Here is a 17,490-nt window from a genome sequence, read left to right as displayed (position 1 = left end):
GGTTTTCTTCTATTTAAAATGGGGTGTCAGTGGTAGAAGTGTATCAAACTGGACCACTGACATCCTGAAACAGACCTGGAAGCAATCAGGATAATATTGCATTTCTTTGTGTGGACCAGTTTTAGCCTTTAAGTTACGGACCGAGGATATTTTTGTCAAAGTGAGGACACTTTAATGGACTGTTTGGGGGGTCAAGACATGGTTTTAGGGTTAGGGTTAGAATTAGGTTTAGGTTAGGTTAAGGGATGGGCATTTAGTCTGGATAGTTAGGGTTAGAGTAAGGGGCTGGGGGATGCATTACGCCATTAAGGGTCCTCACTAAGATAGCTGTACACACGTGTGTGTGTGTGTGTGTGTGTGTGTGTGTGTGTGTGTGTGTGTAGGTTAGGTAGGTCAATATGACTGGAGCCCAGTCAAGTGTAACCTCATATCATCTCCTCTTGACTGAGCCACATATCTGCTGTGTGGAGTGGCTGCTAAATCTCAGAGGTATTCCCCTCTGAAAAAAGGTAATTAAGCTGTTAGGTGCGTCACCCTGGAAGGTCGTTCCAAGCCAAATCCCACAATAGATTAACATGGCATCACTGGACATTACTCATTTGACACCAAAAGAGAGCATCTAAATTAGCCTATGTGAAGTATTTTGCTGTGTGGGCTTTTTTGCAGAAGTTTGATCTTTGAACAACCTTGGCATCAACTTCAGGGCTGTGTGTGTGTGTGTGTGTGTGTGTGAGAGCCTCATCCTCTCATGAGGAAAGTGTTCTGGTTAATCCACCAGAGTGCCATCCATGGTGTATTTCCCTCCCTACACCAACCACCTCTTATTAAACTCAAAGATAAAATTTCTATTTGCAGTGCAAGTGTTATATGAAAGAGGGGAGAGGGAAAAAAATCATTCTTATTCCTCTGTAATCTGCAAGAGGGTGAAACTTCATCATGGAGATTTCATGCCTCCATAATGTACCTTCAACCTGGAGTCCAAATATAGCATCAAACAGACTAATGCTGCCAGCACAGACAATGCACCCCCCAGTGAGTCAGATTTGTTGCTCCTATAGTATGTTGGAGGTAAAGCGAAGGCCTATTTACAACGCTTCCACTCCACCAGACTTGGTCTTCACCTCAGGAATGAGCCTTGAAATTACTCCATTTTTAAAAGAGCATGGAGGGGAAAGAAGAATTTGGTTGCAGCTTTAAAAATAAATGTAAAACGCAGGACCCCAGGGTTTTTTCCCATGATGCATTGCAGTCCATTATCCACTCTGACATGAGACATTGTCGCCAGGGCTGGAGCTGAGGTTTACCTTTCACAAACTATCAGTGTCATGGGAGCGGGGCGATAGGGAAATGGGAGTGAACTATGGGCATCCACAACGCAGGCTGATTGAAGATAACAACACACCACCTCACATCAGGACACAGACGGGGGAAATGCCTGCTAAATCTGTGTGTGATTGTGTGTGTGTGTGTGTAATCGAACCCCGGCACGCTCATGCATAGGTGAATGTGTCAGCATGAGGACTTGCATATCTACACATCTGTATAATCCCTGCAGATTATACAGAGTCTGCAGCTGTGTCTCAATTCTGGGATCGCATCCTTCGGAAGCCGGGTCTGTAGACCGATTACAAATAGGCAGTCCCAATTCGAAGGCTCCTTCCAACACCGACCAACGGAGGCTCCACCAGATGGATCTTTCCCAGCCCAACATATCCCATAATTCACTGTGCTTCAGTGACAAGCTGTAATGGTAGCAAAAAGCTAGGCAAAAACGTCAGAAGAATGTACTTTTAAATGTCAGTACTCAACCGGACAGCTAATGTTAAAACATATACTTTCAACGCTTGTAATTAACGAAATAACGACGGGCGGCTGTAAGGGTGGGGCAAGCTGGTGACGCAATATAAGAACAGACTGTTTCATTTCAGTTTTGAAGACCGGGTCCTTCGAAGGATGCGGCTGCTGAATTGGGACACAGCTTGTATATGGACGGAGGATGAATTCTGGAGGCAAGCTGCAGGGTAATTATGGGACAGGATGTAGTGCAGCCCAGAACACAGGTGGAGTTGACATTTTTCTTGTGGACCTGATAGAAGTCCATCTGCACTCTGAGAACAACAGAGGCTGGAGGGAGACATGCCAAACCCACCTTGGCCTCCTCTCTTTAGGCTCTTTAGTGCTGTGACAAAAAAAAACTGGAAGGTCAAGCGCTGAGGACAGGACGACTTTGACTCTCTCCACTCTGGTCCCCACCGCTCCTCCACAGAGACAGACAGAACTATTGATTATCCATCACCGTGTCAGCGAACATACAATTACAGATCACTTAAGATAAAACACACACACATCGACAGTCACGCACACAGACACCATCTACCTAACCCATCCACCCGAGGCACTGGCTGTCACATCCACTCCTGCTCAGAGGAAGTCATACACTTTTCACACAAAAGAAGGAAACGGAAGGATGACACAAAAGAGGAGAGGGGACACAGAGGTCTGACGGGGTCATGCCCTCTTGGGGGGATGAAGGAATTAAGTCCAGGGGGAATGTCGGAATAGAGAGATGGAGAAATAAATAAGAAATAAATGAGATGACAAGTCACAAAAAGGGAGAACAGCTGAAAAATGATGCTTCAGAGTAGAACAATAATGTTAATTGCATGAGGAAATGAAGGGGAAAGAAAGAGGGAGAGCAAGGAGAGGCGTATAGAGTTTATGGAAATCGTGTTATTTTCACAGTCAAGTCCCCCTATGGTGATACAGAACAGATTACATTTCACTGACAATCGATAATTCCGTGCAAATGGCAGGCAAGAAGGAGGAGGAAGAGGAGGAGTGAGACAAGGTCGACTAACAGGATGTGAGGTGTGATCGGGCTGGGGAACTAACGGAGAAGATGGAGGAGTGCCTCTATGTCCAAGGCAGACAGAAAGAGAGGTATGAGAAAGCTATGAAAGAGAGAGAGAGGAGAGAGAACAACTGACTGACTGACTGCTGAATTTAAGTTTAAAATCTTAATTTGGATCTGCATAAATTGTGTTGTCCCTCTCACTTTCATTACAGATGGAAAAGCTCAACCTAGCAGAAGTTTTTTTACCTTTTCCATGGAGGATGTTTCAGTCTGCGTTTGTTCGGCTGTCTGTCTTTCGGTAGGATTACACATTATCATGAAACTTGCTGGAAGTATGCGATATGGGTCAGGGAAGGACCCATTGCATTTTGGAGTGGAACCGCATGAGAATCAGATCCTAATCAGACATCTCATGGAATAATTCATGGGTCTTGATCCCTAAAATCAGGCACGTTAAAGGAACTGATATTTGTGAGAGTGTGTGCAGATTTAAATAATCATCGGGATCCACTGAATTCAAAATGTGTTTTTTTATAAGAGGACTGCTGGGCCTTGGCAGAGGGATGCACTCTAATGAGTTCCCTGGAGACAAAAAACCTCACAACTGTCTTCACATATTTGAAACAATTCTAAATGATCCAAAATCCTGAATGGAAATATATAGCATCACCCTTTCCCAACTTCAATCCAGCGAGAAGAACACAGTTCAACTTTGGTAGCAAATGTTAGCATCACTCATCTGCTAATCAAACTCCAGTTGTTTAGGTTTCAGAGAGGAGCAATTAATACTGAAACATGTTTTGCTTTTTCAGGGTGGAGGTGGTGGAATTAAAAAAATGCACATGTAAAACTTTGACCCTGAAAACTGCTCTGGTCCACATACTGAAAAGCAACATGAGCATTTGCATAAAGAATTTATAATATAATCATCACAGTACCTAAGGACCTAAGGCGTCAGTGTTTCAGGGCTTCAAGGACATGTGCTATCTGTGTTTATTTGCATGATCTTGTACGCAAGATATTAAATTATCATTCAACGAGTCAGCCTGACTGGACAGGTAATGATTAATCTGTCCTCACACAGCCACTACACAGATATCACTACTGTGAAAACCTTTGACAAATCCATCCAAATTAACCTGGTTAGGAATTCACAATGGATCAAGGCATCAGATAGGACGGAGCAAATTACATTATAAAGGTCAAGCAGGCCGAGCATGACTTGTTTAAGTATTTTATAATTCCCACAGCAGTGACATCCACAGGCAGTCAGGAGAAAGGTTAGGTTGAATTGTAACAGGTTTGACTGGTTGAATCATTTAATACCGTGAAAGGTCAAATGCATCAATGATCAAACTGGTTTCTTTCCTTTGTTGTCCCGGTTTTTGATTGATTCTGAATTTTAAAAAAGGAACTATACATCCTGTCTAAAACTTTATACTCCACAGTTTAGGATGTGTGATGTTTCTGACGAGAATTTAAACTGAGGGAAGCACAGCCACTACATTCAGTAACAGTTCTCTCAGCTTTCACATAAAAATAACTTTTTTTTTTCCAGCTTTCAAATCTCAGTATGTGCTCTGATCTAAAAAGCCTTCACAGTTTGTCGTGCAGACCGCCCCCCACGGTATTATCCTGGAAAGAATCCAAGACCATGTGGGGAATGAGACGAACATGGGCACGTAACTTCTCAGCTTAGGCACGACTGGCTTTTTAAATATTTAGTGTTTGTTTACAGCTGTTCCCCTGACTGGCAAAACGCTCTGTCTGAGTGGATTAACCAACATTTGGACACAAAATATTAAAGCTCTGAAATACTCCATTTCCATCTTAACACAAAGGCCTCGATAAAGACATAAGCTCAATTAAATGCAAGAAATGTGTCATTTTGCAACAAAAACAATGTAATTTCTCTATCAAAATATAGTCTTTTGAATTCAAGTTTAATTTAAGCATTTGGAACAACAAGCTATGAGGCAGATGGTTTCAGCCCAAAGGTGACTGAAGCAATCAGACAAAGATTTTAACATTTACTACTGATATCAAACATTCACTTTTCACAGGAAACAGTGGCTCCTTGACTTCACAACACAAATACCTTCAGTGAGAGCCTGCAGGGTCGTCCAGCAAGGATCCGCCACCCTCCCTCTGCTGAACATAGAGGAAACCAGCTCCATATATTCTCATATCATAACACTTTGCATTTGCCCACGAGGAGAGACGGCGTCCATCTGAAGAGGTTAAACTTCCCAGAGTGAACCGCGCGGAGTCTGTGCACAAGTTGGAACATTCAAACACTCATACACTGGCCTGCGGTGATGAGAATGGACTACAGTTCATTGTGATTGTCACATGTGGTCTGTAAATCGATGCGGTGCACTGATGATGTGGCCTGGTGAGAGAATGAGATGTGGCCGGGTTAAGCATTCAATACTTTATTGAGCGTCCTCGAGCCACGACTATCACACAAGTAGCCTACTTTGTTTGTGCATGTGTGTCGGCGCTCGTAAACCTCTGTGACATATTAGAGAAGAAATGTCGGGGCAATGTAGCGTGTCAACAATAACAACCAGTCGAAGGCACAATGTGTGCACAGACACACACACAAACAAACACAAAGGTTACTGAGCACCGAGAGGTTTGCAAACAATGAAGTGAATAAATGGCTGTTGTGAGAGTTAGTTGGTAATCTGCTCTACAGCCTCCCTGCATCCTCACAAAGAGACCAGGATGAGGGGATAAAAGAAGATAAATGGGAATGAAAAGAGGAAATAGGCTTATAGAATGGGCGGGGAGCTGGTGGTGGAAAAAAAATAGATAAAAGTTAATGCTCCACAGACGCAGAGAGGTAAACAGAGGGAGAGAAGCAGAGATAGAGGAAGAGAATGAAAATTGCAGACAGCGAGTAAGTTCTTAGATTTGTGGTTAGCGGTGGCGTTGGCAGCAGTGGTGGTGCCACTTCTGTCCTGTCAGCTGGCTGAAATATGAGAGTTTTTAAAGTTTGCTGTAGAAGACTAAAGAATGGAAAGAAGGAAAGAAAGAAAAGACAGGCAGCAAGCAAGAAAGAAAGAAAGACAGAAACCAAGAAAGAAAGAAAGACAGAAACCAAGAAAGAAAGAAAGTAGGAAAGGAAGAAACTAAGAAAGAAGGAAGGCAAGAAAGAAAGAAAAAAGACAGGGCCATGCAGAGTCAACACCACTGAGAAGGTGAGTTGCAGGAGATTTGCAGACACTAACTCATGTTCATTTCATACACTCGTTAAAAAAGACTAGAGTTGTAAACCTGACACTTTCCCTGCACTCTACGTCTCTTTAAAGTTTGCAGATTGAGTTTGAAAAATACTTCTTTTCAGAAGGAGCGGCAGCAGGTGTCAGCTGAGGATGGCGTGCGTGCACAATACAGTCAGCCCTGTTTGATACAAGCCCTTCAGGAGCCTCCTTGTTTCCAGTCGAACAGCGAGACAAATAAGCTCACACATCTGGGGGCGCTCGCCCATTCTCCCTCTGTCTGTACTCACTCTCCACAGTCCTACCTGTCTCTGTGGGCTGCAGCAGCATGCTGTGCTGATTGGGGGTCTGGCTCTCTCAGCTTAATTACCGTGTTATCCAGTCCACTCCTGCACTGCCCAGTACTTTCAGTCAGATGGACATGCCAATTACCCCTCCTCCACACACACAGACACACACACACGCTCATTCATAAGGTTTCCTGAGGCTGCGCGCTGTCAGACAGCAGTTAGTACAAAGTAGACAGTTTGGGATGAAACAGGAAAGAGAATCAAAGCTCTTTGTCGTTCTTATACACTACACTACACACACAGATACACACAGTCCCAGTAGGAGTTTCTTGTCCAGGCCAAAAGATCCCAAGGGAACTTTTTCTACTTTCATTTCCGTCTTGATCCTATACGCTAAACACTCACACACACACACACACACACACACACACACACACACACACACACACACTTTTTCATTCATCTCTTCTTATTTTTAACACTCTCTTTATCCGTTTCGTCATGGTTTTCTTACGGTTTCATTTCAACATTGAAATTGACACTGGTTTCATGTCAGTGCAGTAAATATGAAGCTAGAGCCTGCAGGTGATTCTGCTTCACAAAAACAGTCAAGGATAAATTGACGATGAACTCATCACAACATCACAAGCACACAGCATAATTAACCTCTTATCTGAAGGGTGCTCAGAGAGAACATACCAACAGTCCTCTTGTGAAACTATATTGATTAGGATTTTCCCCCAAATTGCAAACACTCATAAATATCAGTCATTCTCCATCCTTGGTGGAGGTGACCAGCATCTCATGAATGTGCCTGTTTCTCTATCATTTGTTAATGTGACTGCAGCCACAATAGTACATCTCTTAACAAGTAATCCTAACAGTGATAGTGAATATAATTCTGTGATTTACAAGCAAATTCCTGATTTCCAGAGATAAATACATCACAGCAGCCGATAAAAGGTTTTCAAACACTGCTTGATCTCTATTGATAAAACCCTGCACACGTAGATCTGTAATGATTCCAGATGTTTCATAGAGAGCACAATGTAGCAGAGACCACTCTGGGCTCCTATAGAGACCCACCTATTAATCAACATCATTGTGTGTGTGTGTGTGTGTGTGTGTGTGTGTGTGTGTGTGTGTGTGTGTGTGTGTGTGTGTGTCCAACACAGCATCAACCGACCAGCTCTCATTCTAACCCTCTCTCCTCTTCCACTCCACTAACCAATTTCCTTATTATCACTCAGCTACTCAGACATCACAGACAATTGCGCACACACACACACACACTTAAACACACTCCAATTATCCCTCAGACACATAATGTTAACAATGGGGCATTAATAGCACATGCAACCCCCGCCTTTCTTCTTTCTGTATCACACACACACAGTTATACATCTATCTTAGTGAGGACATTCCTTGACATAATACATTCCCTAAATGCCTAACCTTAGCCTAAACTTAATTTTAACCCTAACCCTAAAACCAAGTCTTAACCCTCAAACAGCCCATTAACAGTGGGTCAGAAAGTGAGCACCGGCCAAAACGTCCTCACTTTGTAGGTTGTAGACTCATAATGGTCCTCACAAAGATGTCTTTGCAAGTACCCACACACACATCTGTGCCATTTCATATACTCTATGAATGTCCTGTCTGATTGTGGAGCACTTAAACTTTAGATGAGAGAGGACAAGAGAGAAGAGCTTTATTATATAATGCTTAATTATTTCACTTTAAACCAAATCAGACGCAGCTCAAGCTCAAACCACCCAATCTCCCTGTGTACAGTGGCTGTGCTCATCGCTGCTGTCAACCATCACGCACGCCTCCTAAACCTGGGTACCATAAAACCCTGTAGGACCAGTTTATTGAAATCTGTCTCATAACTGTTGACCCATTCGGAAAAGCTTTAAATCCATCTATTTAAAACACAAAAGTTGTCGTGCGAGTTAAATACGTGACTTGCATCAGCAGAATAATCTTGACCTACGCCTGACCCAGCTCGGCCAGGGCAAATGTGCGTGCACACGAGGGCATAAACTGTATATACGTAGCTTGAGCTATGTGTTCAGAAGTATTTGTGTCGCCGTGTGTCTTTGCTTCTACCGAGGCCCAAAGCCTGTAGAGCACCAGTGACCCGGTATGTAGGGCGAGACCGAGAGGCTGGGATGACAGTTTAGAGCCCACCCCCACTAACTCTGACTGACAGCCCTGTAACCTCAGCTGCCTCCTGCGACAATAGTTTGCTCTTGCTTTCTTTTTAACGTCTGTCATTCCGTGCTCAATAAAACAACTACGTCTGGGGCAAAATTCCATTAAAGCACTGCGAGAGGACTGGAGGATAAAACAAATGGAATGAGGAGGAATAACTGCTTTTAAGGAGATACGCTGGGACTCTGACAAACTGATGGCTGTTTATCAGCAGGAGTCTTGCAATGCCCCAGGTGGTTGTACAGAGTCAAAGAAACTACATGTCTATACATGTTTCCCTGCAGGATCCTTAGTGACCAATGCAGCACTTAGGCAACTACATCCCGCTGCCTCTATCTGCGACTATTGCCGGACAAATCCCTCCTAATCTACGGATAAGGTACAACAGTCGCGTGTCTCACTGGATTTCATCGAAATCAGGTCAAAAGGGTGCAGCAGCACAAACGAGCATTGTTGCACACAAACACTGCACCGAGCCACAGCCAGCTTTCACACCATTTTATCTGAAGGAAGCAAAAGACAAAGGGATTAATACAACCACCAATCCAAAGAAAACTAGGGTAAAAGGAAAACCAATGATCTCAGTAAAGAAGATTTTAGCTACGCTTACACAAACTTAAAGCCAGATTAAATGAGACATTTTTTAAATATATAAAGATGTTTAAGAGCCTGTCTTTGGCATAATGGCCGCAATCTCTTTCTGAGAATGAATCATTTAATAAGAAGTCTGGATAGGGGCACATGAGGTAGCGGGTTACAAGGCTAAAAGGGATCTCTTCTATTTAAGGCTAAATGTCATTTCCTGAGCTGTGACATTAAGATAATCAGAGTCAGTTCTTATTTAAGGCAGAAAATGTACACGCAAATAAACAAAACAAAAAACATGTCACATTAAACTAGTCAGAAATGAGAAAATTCCACATTAACTGAGCACGATATAAATCTATAAATCTCTGCAATATTTATTTTCCCCTGACTTAAGGATTTATTTTTTTTGATGGTGCCATATGGCTTTTATATATGTGTAAGCCGGAGCTTCCCCCATGGGTTCAGTGAGTGTGAGAGTAAAAAGAAGCACAAGATTGTGAGGTGAAAATCTCAATGTTCAGTGAGCATACAAAGGACTGTTGGATTTGCATTATCGTTGGGGAGGGGCTTTTTCTTTAATGCAAATCCAGAGAGCTACCAAAGAGGGGGATGAGAGCGAGAGAGATGAATGTTGTAATGAGATGAAAGTGGAAATAAAGTGCAGATGAGATGAAACCTGAAAAAAGAACAAACGCAGCAATCATGAAAGAAAATGCAGGCAAGAATATTAGTTCCAGGGGTTAGTCATACAGTTGACCTGCATTTTGACAACTCTTCCTCCCTACCTCAGCCACGGAGCTGACACGCTGACACTTGGCTGCCTATTGACATAGCAAATTGAGGGGCCATTTGAGAAGCACTGTGACAGCCAGAGGAGGCCACAGACAGGGCTGCATATTCACAGGATGCTGGTTCAACACACACCATGGGGACGGGAGCAGGAACGGAGAGGGAGGAAGACAGCGGAATATGGATGGAGGAGTGGCAATGTGACAGAAGGTGGTGGCGGTGGTAAAAGGGTGAAGTAGGGTGGAGCAGCGAGAGGGGGAGCAGAGAGAATGGGAACAGCTAGAAGGCTGATAAGAGGGAAGGAGGACAGAAAGCAATTGTGACCATTGAGACAAATGATTGGGATGAGTTCAAATACATGTTCAATTCGAAACTCACAAATACACACATACTTTGATCGTTCTGAAATATGCATAAAAAAACTGAAATCTGAAACACAGAGCGAACCTGTCAGAGATCATGCTACAAGATCGCGAGTGGCAATGTAATTGCTTTTTCGAGTGCACGGACGTGACTTGTGCTCGTGAGTGTGCAAGGATGAATGCCTTGTTGGGGCATACCTGCAGCCATTAGCCATTTGGTTTAATGGGTAATCTGTACCACAGGCGCCACTGACCCCTGGCACTCGGTAGGAGGAGCGGGCCAGCTTATTAACGACGAGTGAAAATCTCCAAGCTCAACCGATCGCACAAGGCCACACTTAATTAGACTGTTTGTTCAGCGGACTCTAATGGGAAGGACAGAGTGTGTGTGTGTGTGTGTGTGTAGGTGGGGTTTGACTGCTCTCCTTGAAAGTGCTGGCTGAAAGACATCTGGTCAAGGATGAGATGGAGGACACAAGATATTAGTGGAACGTGGCCTCATCACATGTAGCGCTATCCCATTTTCTCAGGACAGATGGTAATGATGGGGAGCAACAATGAGTGATGTTTATAAATGGTAAATTAAATCATTATAATTTTATTCAGACATATATTCTGAAGTAACAGGACGCAAAGGCTTCCTCTAAGCACGCCTGAGAGGGACAAATGAGACAGTGATGGACTTTGTGTGTTTTAAGTCAGTAAGTAACAACAGTGTGATACATGAGGGACACAACCCCTGGATCAAATTATAGCTAATTAGTGTGATCCTTCAGAAAAATTACATCTCTCTTTTTTCATCCACCCTTTCAGCCCCACTCCCTGTGCAGAAGGCTAATTAAAAGAAGAGAAATTGGATATGGGCCTGTGCGCACTCTAATTCAAAGAGAAGGAAGGCGAGAGAGAGGGCAAGGGGAGGAGGGGGGGTCGGACCTGGGACAAGGGCACTGGATCAGAACAGTGAGGCCTTATCATTTCTGGACGTATTGAATGCATGGTGAGGTTAGCAGTGAGGACCAGACTGAACGAAATGATCCAAGAGTGACGCTTCAGGACAGATCCTCCAAAATCCACCACACTCGGCTTCTTTTCATACACTGCTGATTTATACTGAAGTCCACTTTTACCACTTCATCAATCAAACAGTAAATGTAGATCTACTGAACTGTCCTCTGTTCAGCCCACTTCAACACAAAGAGGGTTAGAGGTCGAGGCAGTTGGCAGTGGATCTGAGAGGACCACTAGAAAAATCCATCAGATCAATATCTCACTGAAAATGTTTTCCTCCCTTAACAACAACAACTCTCCAAGAGATGTTTGAGTTTAACAAAATTGATTATTGCATTAGTGTTGCAGTGAGAAGTCCAAGCACCCTAACCCTGAGACACAGTGTTATACATATAAGCTCCTTCAACTTGCGTCTCATTTCCATAGGATTGTCCATCTTCCTTATTGGCACTTATATAACCTTGTTCTCACCAGTGTAATAACCCGAGATCTGCGAACGTGATAATATTGTCAAACTGAAGTAGCACATACCTCGAACGAGACCCAACAGATCCCTCAAAAATACATCATTTTTGTTTCAGCATAGTTCTAAAGCTATTGAAGATACATATAAACCAATTTCCTCTGATTCTGCATTATCTCACCAACATGTCGGTGGTGGTTCCAGGTTAGTGGCTGGAAAAAACATTCCTCTCTAAGAAACAACATCTAAATCCACTAGATATGGATTTTAAGTCGGATCCACACCAGATTGCACAAACTCATGTATGTCAGTCCCCAAAATATACCGCCATCAAGAACCTGGGATATTGTCGAAAAACACGCTCTCACAATGTTGGATCAACGCCTTTGTCAAGGTCTGTGCCAAAACGTAATGGGTTCTTTCTTGGCTCATGTCCCATCCTTGCATACAAGCAGTCCCATGATCATAAAAGTTTCAGAGAGGTTTCCAGTTCAACCAAACTTATTTGGAAGAGAAAATAAAGGTAAGTTTAATTATTACCCAAAGTCCTGCTTGAAAAAACATGCCAGGTAACAAGACTTTTGTCTTTGTTTCAACTTCAGCTAAACTTTACTATCCAATCAGGGATTGTTACCATGGGTACGATCATTCCGTTGGTCGTAACCTCCATGTAAAGTGCTTCAGATAAAAAAACATCCTTAAAGATGTTGATTAACTGACCGATCAATGTGACCACTTTTCAAATCTCTTGATAAAGCAACATGAGAACTTCAGACAGACTCTACCAGATTATACAAATACATTCTTCTCTGTCTCGTCTCTCCCTCCGTCCACTTTGTCTTCACTGAAATCCACAGGCTCAGACCAGGTGCAGCTGCAGAGCTGCGGTGGATCAGAGACTTGATGATGGATGACAGGAGGGCGTGTGTGTGTGTGTGTGTGTTTGTTCAAGAGGATTCTCCATGAGTTATACTGAGTGACACACTGCCTGTTGCAAGGAAGCAGGGGATGATGATGGACAGGGGAAAGAGGTTAACAGCTTGCATGCTCTGTGACACACACACACACACAGCTGTATAACCCCCACCGTTCCATTGTAACTGAGAGGGTTAACACACTATTACCATATTACTTTACTACAGAGGCCTGAAACACATTTGGCTCCAAACACCAAATGTGCCAAATGGACGCTGTCTCCAGCAGGCGATGAAACACACGCCAAAAAAACAACAAAGGGTGTATTTGTCTGTGTAAAGCTAACACTCCACACCCCTGTCCACCCTACCAACCCACCCACTGAGGTGCTGGCTCCCCCTCTGCTTCATCTGCATGCAGACACACACAAACATAAACACGCACATGGACTAAAACACAGATTGAAATCCTGTGGTATAGCAGGAGCGCCCCACTGGAAATGGGCAGTTATTTCACAGCTGAGTGAGCACACGACTGTGTGACCTGATCAGAGGGAAGGGTGTGTTTGTGTGCTGTCGGAGGTTTTGAGAGAATGGTTCCCTATAACCCTTCCCAAGCTTAAGAGAGCTAAATAGATTCCTCAGCAAGAAGACAGACGGCTGCATTATTCCTCAACTATTTAGTGATAAAATGATGGTTGTTAATGCGATTACTGGCAATAAATTCATCATACATTCTCCGTGGTGAATATATGTAATTTCAGTGTCCTTTGAGGAGGAAAATCCTCTTAGATCGTATTTTATTGAAAGACTTTCACTGTTTCTCCACATCTGTTAGCCCCCTTCCTACTCACACATCCATCACAAAGGCAGCACAGACACACCATCACCCCTCCTACAGTGGTGTGTCTACCTACATGCTCGCAGAGACATGGGGGTTGAGATATTGGTTTTTAGACGGAGATCCATCTGTGGGCTCATCTCCATGTGGGGCTGTCAGAATGATGGTGGGCACAGCAGCTCCTTTTCTTTTTGCTTTGTGTGTGTGTGCATATGTCCGACAGTGTATGGATGGATGGAAGCCACCCTGGCATCCTCAGCACCAGTTCAAGTCTTTGTATGTCCCACATGCTGATCTTAGTATGCTTCTGTCACCCTGCTCTCCTGGCTCCTCTTCAGATGGAAAAAATCCCTGAATCTGGATATGGATGTTCAATGGTCCAGGAGCATCAATTTATGTGGCTACTTATCTCAGATATCACAACACAGCTGGATGTCCTGGGTGATTCAAGCAAACATCTGATGAATTTCATCTACTGTGAAATGGCAAACATTCAGGGAAACATAATTATAGAGCGCAACTCGCTGTGCGGCCGACGTATGAAGATGAGACAAAAATGTCAATTATATCATTTAAAATGATATACATCAGCCCTTGTAAATGATAGAATCACAGGCCTGTAGTTAACAACCCACTGAACAATCAAAGAGCATCCTCCTGACAAATGGAAATCAGAGGGAAAATGAACTCAGTCAACTCAGCAATTGTCCTGTACAACAGTGAAACAGGGATCCAAGATGTTCAACTGCCACTGGGTTTTTTGAGGATGATCTGGTGACTATAATTTAATCACAGACTTAGGGATCTGTGGTCCTAGTCATCTCCCCTGCAAAATCAGCCCTTAGCGTGTGTGTGTATGTGTGTGTATGTGTGTGTGTGTGTGTGTGTGTGTGTGTGTGTGTGTGTGTGTGTGTGTGTGTGTGTGTGTGTGTGTGTGTGTGTGTGTGTGTGTGTGTGTGTGTGTGTGTGTGTGTGTGTGAAGACGTTTAAACAATGCAACAGTCTATCTGGACCACCATTCATTAAAGTTTAAGTGGCACAGCACACTGTCAGGGTGGTGTCCGTGCCCAGGGCATTGGGTAAATTAATGATGCTTAAGTAAACTGTGGATTAATTATAGATAGCTCAATGTGTCACTGGGCATATATGCATATCTGACTGAGTGTCTTACCTGCAGCAATGCTAATGAGGAGCTAACCTGCTTCAGCAGACCGAGGGCAGATGGGAAACAGACTTGGCACTACGCTGATGCTCTCACACACATTATTGCCCTTGAGCAGAGAGAGGCTCTGATTAGGCTTCACTTAAGTTAGTTGGCCCGGAGCAAACACCAACCAGCGATGCACAGGGAACAGAACGGGGCAGGACAACAACAGAACCGACTAAAACGCTGAAGAGGTTTTCATGCACAGTACAATTTAAAGAAAATAATTGCTTTTGTCCGCTGAAGCTTGAAAAGCAGGGAAGAGGACAAAAACAAGATATTTGTTCAAAGCCAAGGATGAATCAAATGTGGCCTCTTCGGAAGATGTTTGATAATTTCCAACGTGCTCTCACAGAATTTGGGAAGTGATCCTGGGAGGGATATTTTCAAATTTTTATGTAGACCTATTTCTCTTTTTTAGGGAGTGTTGGATTTGTTTAAAGAGGCAGTGCTGTGGAGGAAAGTATCCCCAATTCTACAAACATGCAGGTTAGGTTGACTGGCGAATATGCCCATATACTGTATATGTGAATGAGAGGGTGAATGGTTGTTTATCTCTATATGTCAGCGCTGTGATAGACTGGAGACCTGTGCAGGGTGTACCTTATCAGCTGGGATTGGCTCCAGCACCCCCACAACAAGTGACCCTGAAAAAAGATGTATGGCTATATGGAGTGATGGGTTTGTGGTTTCATTTACATTGCTTTTGATTTCATACATAGCAGAGGTGCATAATAGTTAATTTCTGTTTACACAATTGTCTCGCCATCATGAGTCAAACTAAATAATGACGAACACAGACGGCTGACTCACTGTTGTATATTCCAGAGATGAAAACTGTCTCCCAGGTGAAAAATGTGCTGGCCCACAAACACAGACCGTAGAGTAGACCATGAGAACTTATAGTTGAAGGCTGCTTAGCTGCAATTAATCTTAAAATATTCCAAAACATTACAAGAGAACACTACTTGACTATAAAGATGAGTCGACTGATACGTGTCTGATTGTGTCAAGATTTGAGTTTTCAACCTTGCAGGAAAAAAAGGATCCATCCACACATTGACACCATCTGCAAATGTGGTCTGAAACAACTTAGAACTTGTGAATATAATGTGTATATGGCAGCATAACGACTTAGCATGAACCCATAACTCATTTCATTTAATTGCAGAAAAAGCACGTCTATATGAAAATATTGTATAAAAAAAATGTATATATATAAAGTCTAATATAAGATTTTAAGATATGAAAACTACATTAACATCAGTGTGAAACCCCTCTTATATTTCAGAATAAGCACAGGTGGAAATATTCCATTAAATGTTTATATGTTATAATATGATTTTTTAAAATGGAGCAAAGTCAAATAAGATCAATATGAACTCTTAAACTTTTCATATTAAGCACATGTCCATTTTTAAATGTTGTACATATATAAATATACATAGTCTAATATGAGATTTTAAAATGTAATAAAAAGTACATTAAGATCAATATCAACTCCTGACATTTCAGAATAAGCACATCTATTCCATAGAAATGTGTCTATAGTCTAACATGACATTTTAAAATATGTCAAAGTACAGTAGGATGAACATGAACTCGTTCCTGAACATGAAGTCCCCGTGTGGACAGTGTGGGGCTCCAGTGGGAGTGATGCTGTGCGCTCTTACCGTCCACGGCCATACTCGGTCTCAGCGTGTATCTCTCCGTGGTGTCAGCAGGACTCTCCCATGCTTCTGTCAGAAAAACGAACCGGCAAGAGGAGCGCGTCTCTCTGTCCTCTCAGAGCCGCTATGAGAGCATGGAGCCGGCTGCTGACTGCGGCCGTGCACCGAGAAGAGAAAGGGAAACCTACATCACTCTCTCACGCACATTTGTTGTGCGGGACCAGTCGGATTTTACAGCGGCTCCTTGTGAATCTCCGCCCCCCGCTGCTCCGCACCTGACCGCCGGGAGACAAAAGGTCATTACGCACCGACAGCAGCTGCTCCTGGAGCAAGACTGGATCCTACTGCTCTCTCTCTATCTCTCTCTCCCTTTCTCTCTCTCGCATGCACAAACACACACGCCCCATTTTATTATGATGGCAACCACAGGCTACAATAGAGGCTTTCATTATTTAGGATCTTCATTGTCGTATCCAAAAGAAGTTTTGATATGATACTTCCCAATATGATGGTTTTAATAAAGTGACACACAAGTGACAAAAAGACACAATTTCCTATTCAAATTGTTGAATCTGGGTGGGATACGATTTGTATTGTTTTTTTTCAAATTTGTTGTTCAGATTTTTTAAATGTATTTGTATACTTTGTTTAAATCGTTTTTTAATTAAAAAGATAATTTAAAAAATGGGGAACATAATTATTGCAATCACCACGAGTTGATACGGCCAAAACCACACAGAGAATACAAATACATTCTTATAAGAAAGTTTACAGATTAGATACTGGGTATAACCTAGTATAATATATATTAATATAAATGTGTATCTGTCCCTCCAGTCCACATTGTTTCTACTTTCAAAATCAGAGTATATGTGATGGCGAATCGCAGTAAATGCATGAACCTGCCTGTAATAGTTACATTTCTCTTCTGTATCACTGTTGGTTGTAAAAGGCTAGATTTTTACATTTGTATTCATCACTTTCTTTAAAGAGATTTTTCAGGTTGCAGTTGATCAGGGCACAAGCCTCCCAGATAAAACAAAGGGAAACTTCAATTCAGCAG

General features: G+C 42.8%; 1 protein-coding gene across 2 annotated transcripts in view; it reads right to left on the bottom strand.

Moving 5' to 3' along the window:
- samd10b (sterile alpha motif domain containing 10b) overlaps positions 1-16,781 on the bottom strand; it is a 47,773-nt gene extending 30,992 nt beyond the window's left edge. The window contains exon 1 of one of the 2 annotated variants that reach the window (XM_020095924.2): positions 16,431-16,781. In XM_020095924.2, coding sequence (XP_019951483.1) covers positions 16,431-16,443 — 13 coding nt within the window. In that variant the 5' untranslated portion in view covers positions 16,444-16,781. Of the gene's footprint in view, positions 1-4,952; positions 5,129-16,430 lie in introns of those variants that run through there. The other variant, XM_069527271.1, reaches the window with a different exon arrangement.
- Positions 16,782-17,490: the final 709 nt, after the last annotated feature.

This window comes from Paralichthys olivaceus, chromosome 6 (genome assembly GCF_024713975.1).
Source record: "Paralichthys olivaceus isolate ysfri-2021 chromosome 6, ASM2471397v2, whole genome shotgun sequence".
NCBI classification, from domain to species: Eukaryota; Metazoa; Chordata; class Actinopteri; order Pleuronectiformes; family Paralichthyidae; genus Paralichthys; species Paralichthys olivaceus.
The sequence above is the reverse complement of the archived record's forward strand: the minus strand, read 5'-3'. Positions and strand labels throughout refer to the sequence as shown.